Below are 8,527 nucleotides of genomic sequence, written 5' to 3'. Positions count from 1 at the left end.
AGGAGAGGAAGACCTTTGGTGAGATGGATCGATTCTGTGACTGGAGCGGTGGGAATAAGTGCGTTTGAGATGGCTAGGTTGGCACAGGATAGAACAGCATTTAGAGCTCTTGTACATAGGGTCGCTATGAGTCGCAAGTGACTCGATGGCACATAACAACACAACAACTTACACCTGGCCCACATGAGATCAGCAGAGCAGGGATGGGCATCTCTATTTTTTTTTAATGAGATTTTAATGAAAGTTTATAAAGAACTTGGGTTTCCAGGGCATCTCTATTCTGTAGGCAGAAATAAAAAGTTCACAGCAGCAAAGTTATCTGCCTAAAGTGACAGTGGTGACAAATGCCAGAAATGAGACTTAACTCTCATCTTCCTATTCTAAGCCTTTCTGGTGCCTCCCCCCCACATAATGCCATTGCTCACTGTCTTAGGAGCCTAGAGGATGCAGAGTGGACAGAAGATGTCCCCCAGCCCCATCAGACCCACCTTCATGGGGCATGTCCTTTTATCAGGGCTCCGCTGGGCTGCCACCTCAAAGCAGTATGCCACGCGCCTCTCAGGGGGCCAGTGGGTGGGAGCCAGCTTCTCCATGAAGTCTTCGAGGCTGATGACCCGATGGTAGTCGCGGAGGGGCTCCAGTTTGAAGTACTTCTGATAGGACACGTGGAGCTACAGAAATAAAGAAGAGGATGTGTTAGAGACACTCATTTTAAGAACCCACACCCTCCAAGAATGCTACATAACAAGGAGAAACTTCTGGCCAAAGACATCAAAGTTGAGAAAGCAGGCAGCTTGGGAGAAGATAGTGATAAACTAAACGGTAGGGGTGGGGGTGGGGGGACAGAGAAAAAGGGAGACCCTTCACGTTGAGACAAATGACTCTAGAGAAAATAAGGCCAAAAATATAAGTGAGCAATTCATGGAAAAAAGAAACTCATGCAAATCCCTAGGACTAGGGATCCCTAGGCTCTGGGATAATCGAGATCAGACATTAACAGAAGATAACCCCTCGAGTCCTCTTAAAATAGTTTTGCTTCATTAGTAAAAATGTTGCCTTGAGCATTATGTTCCTTTAAGAACCATCACCTTTGGATGAAACTGACAAAAACAATTAGAAAGGTTAAATGAGAAGCTTAGGGACAGTGCATTTCTGTTACAGGGAGAGGAACCCGCCAGCAAAGGAGTGTGAGAAGGGTTTTGCAACGCAAAGGTCGGCATCGGTGTTACTGAATTTTACCTGCAAAAGCTCCTGAGCTGGTGTGTGTTTTGTTGGCCATCCTGGTTGTGCAGTGTGTTAGGTGCTGGGCTGTTAACTGGGAAGCAAGGATTTGAGCCCAGCAGCAGCTCTGTAGGAGAAAAGGAGCTGCTGCCATCCAGATGATTCACAGCTGTGAAAAGTCTACAGAGAGTCACCAAGAGGCGGAACTGGCGATGGCCTGGGGCTCAGGGCGCTGCATATATTCTCAATAACAGCAATGAAGTAAAGAAAATTCTCAAAGAAAGAAAGAAAACCAACCCAAACAGGAAGCTGCAGGCAAAAGATGTACAACCTTACTAGGAACTAGGGAGGAGGATGGAAAAAGATAAAATTGTAGCAAGTTATTACTTCTTAACCCTGACAACAACAGAAATGCAAAAATTTAGCTCTCTTTGTTGGAAAGGAAGTGGAGATGGTCTCTCTCCTGTATCAACAACATCAACTCATTGCAGTCAAGTCACAACCAATGCATAGCTGACCCTCCAGGGTTTTTCACTGGCTATAAATTACACTGGAATTGACTGTCCATCTCACTCCTAAGGAGCAGCTGGTGGATTTGAACCACCTGCCTCTGTGTTGGCAGCACAACTCCTCATCCACTGGGTCAGCAGAGCTCCTGACTCTGATCTATGGCTGGTATATTTTGCAACACCACTATGAAATCCAACCGGGCAGTACTGAGCAGAATTTAAAGCACTCCTTCCACCCCTAATTCTTCTCCGAAGAGAAGTTCTTGCACTTTGCCCCAGGAGATGCGTACAAGCCACGAAGGAAGAACAGGAACGAACTTAGAAGGAGTCACGCCAAGTGCACGAGATTCAGGACAGTGCTTCCCTTTAGGCCAAGGTCATGGGGGAAGCGGACAGGGAATAAGAATTCACCACAGGGGCAAAGAGAGATTTATCAGTCATTCCTTTTATAAAAGATTCCTATTTTCTTCTATAAACAAACAAACAAAAAAGGTGTTTTTCTTTCTACTAACAAAAAGAAATAGAGTAATAATGAGAAAATGTGGAAACGGTAACCTCTAGATGTGAGCCCATGGATGGTGGTAGAATTAATCTCTGTAATTCTCTAGATGGTAACATTTTCCTTAGAGCACCATGGGAGCTCTCTGGTGGACTAGGGGGTAGGGAGTGGTCCTGCTAACTCAAAGGTGGCATTCTCTTTGACAGCTCGAACCCACCACCTGCTCCATGGGAGAAAGATGGGCAATCTTCTTCTGTGTCTCTGAAAACCCAGTAGAGCATCAGCCAAGAGCCAGTTCTGACTCCACGGCAGTGGGTTTTGTAGATTTTTTTGTGGCTTGTCTTTTTTGAGTTTAGAACATTATGGAACAAAATCTAGACTTTACCAGTATTTCCCAAGCATATTCCACTAGCTTGGGTAGAAAAGTATACCGCAATAAAACAGTTCCAGTCAAATAGGCCTGGAAAATGCTGGATTAAGCTGGTTTCTTTACTGCAGGACATCTCAGGGCCAGAGTGCACTGGGGATCTCTAAGTTTAGGGGTGGAGATAGGCTAGGGAACTGAGAATGCAATTTCCCAAACTCATTTAACCGCGGAATCCTTTCAGCATGAGCCACTGGTGTGTCATGGAACAGACTTTGGGAATCTTAACTACTAGCAATGAAATAACTGCCAAAGATTTTAAGCAGAAATAATATGAGATTTACCCATTTGATGAAGCTGGTGGTAGAGGGAAGAACACATGGAAGTTAAGATTAGAGAAGAATTAGGAGGCTACTACACAGGTCCTATGTGTTCATTCAAGTAACATGTATTTAGTAAGTGCCTCCTATGAGTCTGAGACATGGAGAGGCATAAACAGGCTAAAAGACATAAAAGGAGAAAGAAGTGCAGGGGTTACGGCCTGAGCCCCCCTAGAAAGGAGGACACCAGGATGACCTCCAGGTTCCTGGCTTGACACTCAGATTGATAGAGGAGACATAAATTAAGTCTGGAAATAAAGGAAGATAGGTTTGAGGGGAAAGAAGCCACGTTCAGTTCCGGCTTCCTCAACCAGGGATGTCTATGAGATATCTAAGTAGATTCAAGGGTTTAGGAGTTAGAAACACAGGCTGGTAGGTAGTGGAGAACTCAGGCCACAGGTAAATTTAGGAAGTACATGGTGAAAGCTACAAAGTATCACATATGTGCAAAACTATATATTGTTATTGTGTACCATCAAGTGACAACTAAGTCATAGCTGAACCCTCCCTCCAGGCGGTTTTCAGAGGCAATAAATCACATAGGAGGAGACTCCATCTTTGTCTCACAGAGCAGCTGGTAGATTTGAACAGTGCAACTCCTTACCACTAGGCCACCAGCGCTCCCTTAAAACTATATATCGTGGTGAAAAACAATGTATACAACCTTTTTGTAAATAAACGGGTATAAAATTTAAAAAAAGTACAGCCCCAGTAATCTGAGTCAGTTACTCAATGGCAGTAAGTTACAGATATAAAATAACCCAGAAACATTTTCCAGTCACATTTTTCTTATTAAAAATATTATTAATATTGGGGGGAAACCCCAAAATACCTATATATAGTAAAACAAATATAGTAACAATAGCAACAAATGGTTAGAGTGCTGGCTCAGTACCAGGCTCTGGACTCATCATTTAACATGAATTTGCTCATTTCATTCTAAGAGGCAGGACTACAACCATCTTCAGTTGACTTATGAAGACACCGAGACACAGAAACTAGGTCAGTCACCTGAAATCACACAGCAAAAAAGAAAACAGGAGGGAAAGTGGTAACAACATTCAAACACCAGCGGCAGAAAGAAGCACGCCGAAACAGCAGAAGCAGAAAAATGCTGAGAAAATCAGTTGCTATTAAGTGAACTCCAACCGACAGAGACCCAGTGTGTGTCAGAGCTGAACAGTCTCGCATAGGGCTCTCAACGCCCTATTGTTTTGGACCATCGAGTCGGAATCCAGTAGATTTTCACCCTTGGAGGGGCTAGTGGATGTTTTGGCAGCAGGCTGCCTGGATTGTCTTCTGCGAGACCTCTGAGTGGTCTCGAACTACCAGTCTTCTGATTAGCAAATGAGCATGTCAACTGCTTATACCACAGAACTCCAAAAATGCTGAGAGATCACGGTTGAGGCAGAGGTAGAGGCAGAAATGGGGTGTGGGACGGAGTGGGGTGTCTCAGGAGCCAGGGGAGTAAAGAAGTCCAGGAGAGAGATGGGTGTAGGGGTCAAATGCCACTGGGAGGTCAAGCAAGATGAAGACTGTGAAATAACTCTTGTATTTGGCAAGTGACCTCAAACAGAACAGTAATAATAGTACAGTGAGAAGGGGGAACCCAATCAGGACAAGTTGAGTAAGACATAGAAAAACAAAGAGACACTTTGAAAGAATCTTAGTTGAGGACACAAGGGGAGGGAGAGCAAGCAAGACAGAGGAAGAAAGATGGGCTGTATATAAACGGCAACAGAAAAGGAATCAGAAACTGCCAACAACTTCCAGTTACTTCTTATCGTTGTTTTGTACCATCAAGTCGGACCCCAGTAGGTTTTCACCCTCGGAGGGGCTGGTGGATTTGAACTGCGTGCCTTCAGGATTGCAGTGCAGCTTTTTACCACTAAGCCACCAGAGCTCTAGTTACATCCTCTGGCGTTTTACAATGATGTGCTCATTTGACTCTAAGTCTGAGACAGACAACATTTAAAGCATGTCATAGTCAGGAGCCCATTTTAATCCTCATCCCAGAAGGTGGCAACAATGATGATCAGCCTATTCTAAAGAGAACAAAATTGAAGCACAGAGGGGTCGAGCATTCTGGCTCTTAACTGCTGTTCACTGCCTCTCTAAATACAGACATACCAAGGGGGACAGAGGCGGCGACAAACTATACAGAGAAAAAGGCTGTACCATTAAAACGAAGAAGTGTTTTGAACATAAACTTGTGGCTCCATTGTCACCAAGTCCCTTTTGATGCACAGTGACCCTGGACTACAGAATGAAGCTACCCCAAAAGGTTTTCATGCTGCAGCTGTTGGTCACATTTTCTCCCAAGGAGTGGCAGGGATAGACACTGGGTCAGTGGAGGAAACAAGGCTAACGAGGAATTACAAGGGTGCTGAGCATTAGGACTGTTAAAGGGAGTCTCCAGTATGAGGCACTAACCAGACTGACTGGGGCTGGGATGTTCCCAAGAAAGAGGAATCTAAGTGGCAGCTTGCTAAACTAGTAAGAGTTAGCCAGATCTAGACGGAAGGGGAAAGGCACTCCAGGCAAATGCAAAGGTCAGGCTTTCTAACAACTGAAAACTATAGGGAGGGGGTGAAGGCAGCTAGACACATGCTTATCTAGCACCAGGTACTGCTCTAAGCCTTTTATATACGTTATCTCCGTTAAAGCTTTCCTAACAACTCTGAGAGTTTTATAGAATGAGGAAACTAGAATTCAGATAAGTTAGGTAACCTGCCTGGAGGCCAGACAGCCTGTGAAAGGCAGAGAGCAGGAATTCAAATCCATGTCTGTCTGCCTCCAGGGCCCATGACCTACACTTGAGGCCTCTATCTCCAGCCCTGGTTGGTCTCAGTCTGTGCAGTTTCTCTGTCACAGGGTGAAGAAGCACATTATTAACGACCCTCTGCCTAGGTTTCTCTTTCAAAAATGATCAGAGGTTACTCTCACAGGGATGTGGTAACAGGGAAATAAGCAAAGCCTCTTGCCTTGTCAAAACAAGGCCTGGCATACAGCAGGTGCTGGATAAATGTTGGCCATTGTCATGCCAGGAAAATGATTTGTAGGTGGGGGTGGGACAAGCCTGAGAGTGAAAGGTAAAGCTCAGAGAAAGACTCAGGAGCCAAGCAGAGGTGAGGAGGGCTGCGGAAAGGTGGACAAGCCTTGGGGCCGGCATGTGGTACTCACGTTGGTGAAGGGAGGCTTGTGATGCTGGTATTCAATCCAGGGGGGCACAGCCAGGGTACGGTTCAGTAGTTTTGCAAATGCCAGGGAGCCCAAGAAGTGATCGGCCTGATTCCCAAAGCGCCCTGGAAATGGTATACTGGGGGTGAGGCCTGGATCATGCTGAGCTCAGAAAGGACAGAAACTCAGACATGATTAAAGCCAGGAAGCTAAGAAGTCAAATGACCTAGAAGCATGGGATCAAGTTTGGACTCTTGGGGTTGGCATTCAAGGCCCTTTAGACCCTGCCCCTTGGGGTTCAGTCACTCCAGATTCTTGCTGTTTCCCAAACATATTCTCTACTTCTCACTCCTCTACCACGTCTTTGCTTTCACTCTGCCCTCCATCTCTATCTTCACCCACTTGCAAATCAAGGGCCAACCCCAGTGTCTCATCCAGTGGGACTCTTCCATTAACTACTTCCTCACTTTTGCCTGACCTTGAATTTGAGTAGTTATGGCATTTTACTTTTCCTTGAATGGTCTTGCCTACTTCTTTGAACTGGCTGTTTCCTTGCCTGTGAACACCTCAAGAGCAAGGACCCTGTCTGATTCTTGTCACCCCAGCCCAGCGTCCCATCATTTCACAAATATTACTGAGGATCACAATCTGTTAGACTCTGTATTAGGTGCTGGGATGCAGTCATGTGGAGAGCGACAAAGTCTCTGTGCTTATGACACCTACAGTCTAGATGTGGAAAACACTGGGCATATAAACAAATACAGAGAAAAAAATTAACATTTGAAGGAAAGAAGAAAAATGCTCGGTGATGGAGAATAATCAGGATGCTGTTACTCAGGCTGAGGTCAGTGAAGTCTTTTTTTGGTGACATTTGGGGTCAGAAGGACAGGAAGGGGCTGGTTAGACTGAAGTGAAGGAGGTGTTCCAGGCAGAGGGGAAAGCCATGTCTGAGGAAAAGAGATGAGCTCTGTGTGGCTGCAGCTGGTAAAGCGGAGAAGCAGCCAAGATGTAAATGACAAGAAAAAAGGCAAAGTATGCAGGGTCCTGAAGGTCATGGTCAGGAGCCTGAGAGCCACTGGAAGGTCCGAAAAAAGAATGGTGGTGTGGTTCCGTGGTAGAGTTCTCATCTTCCATGCAGGATACCTGGGCTTGACACCTAACCAAGGCATCTCATGTGCAGCGTGCACTCATTCGTTGGTTGTGGTTTGCCTCTTGCAATGATATGGAACAAGTTTCAGCAGCCCTTCCAGACTAAGATGACTTGGGGAAAAGGCCTGACAATCAATTTCCAAAATTCAGCCAATGAAAACCTCATGAATTTAGGCTGTTGCACATTGGATTGTGGGGATATTGCAGGGCCAACTGCGGGGTGATTATGATTACAATAATGAACTACCACTCCATTAAACCTGCAGTCCTCAACCAACCTTTAGATTCTGCCTTATCGTGCTCAAGCTTATTTTCTCATTGAACATTGTGGAAGATACCTTGCAAGGAGCCCTGGTGACTTAGTGGAAACCCATATGGCAACAAACCAAAAGATCAGCGGTAGGAATCAACCAAAGACAGGCGAGCTCCACCTGTAATGGTTTACAGCCTTGGATATCCGAAAGCAGGTCCTTATGAGTGGAACAGACTTGCCAGCTATAGGTTTGATTAAGAGGCTGTGTAATTTAAGATCATTATTTATCTTTTCTCCTCTGTCCTCTTCCCCCACTAGTTTTATTCACCGCTATATCCCCGGCTCAGAAGCAGTTCCCAGCACAGACAGGCACTCCATAAATACTTGTTGAATGAATGAAAGAATTCCTGGAGCCAGAGTGGGTAAGCAACATCAAGTCCTTCCCCACCAGCTTCATTTACTAGACTCAGGGCGGCCTTGGACCATAGCTCCGCCCATCACCGGCTGCAGCTCCTAGAAGGAGATATACAGGCTCTCTCGGCCTCGGTTTTCTCATCTGTAAAATGGAAGACTGGACATGGTGACCCCTCAGTGCCCCTGCAACTGGTGCCAAAATATGAGCATGCCTTGTCCCCGTGCTGGGGTTCCCTCCTGGATCTGTTAAGGCGTCACTGGCCGTCTCGGAGAAGTGGTTTCTCCTTTCCCGGCCTCAGTTTCCCCGTGTAGAGGGCTCGGGAGGCCTTACCCATGCAAGGGCAGTAGAGCAGGTAACCGGCCGGATCCCAGGAGCCCACGGGCAGCCCAGGGAGAGGCAAAATCAGCAGCAGGAGGGACAAAAGCAGCGGCAGAGGCGGCGGTGCCCACGCGGCGGCGCCCATGTCGGCTGCGGAGCCCAAGCGCGCCGCGACCCGGAGGCGGGGAGAGGAGGGAGCGAGCGTCCGCCCCGCTCCCGGCGGCCCCCGCGCGCTGCCC

At 46.5% G+C, this 8,527-nt stretch overlaps 1 protein-coding gene across 1 annotated transcript in view; it reads right to left on the bottom strand.

Moving 5' to 3' along the window:
- Positions 1-8,469, bottom strand: part of POFUT1 (protein O-fucosyltransferase 1) — a 31,647-nt gene extending 23,178 nt beyond the window's left edge. The window contains exons 1-3 of the mRNA XM_006881433.1: positions 8,301-8,469; positions 6,157-6,278; positions 489-671 (exon numbers count right to left, since the gene is read on the bottom strand). Coding sequence (XP_006881495.1) covers positions 489-671; positions 6,157-6,278; positions 8,301-8,433 — 438 coding nt within the window. The 5' untranslated portion in view covers positions 8,434-8,469. The remainder of the gene's footprint in view (positions 1-488; positions 672-6,156; positions 6,279-8,300) is intronic.
- Between the last annotated feature and the right edge of the window lie 58 nt (positions 8,470-8,527).

Source organism: Elephantulus edwardii, unplaced genomic scaffold (assembly GCF_000299155.1).
Source record: "Elephantulus edwardii isolate Elephantulus edwardi_28Jun2011 unplaced genomic scaffold, EleEdw1.0 scaffold00015, whole genome shotgun sequence".
NCBI classification, from domain to species: domain Eukaryota; kingdom Metazoa; phylum Chordata; class Mammalia; order Macroscelidea; family Macroscelididae; genus Elephantulus; species Elephantulus edwardii.
This window is presented reverse-complemented; position numbering and strand designations above follow the sequence as displayed.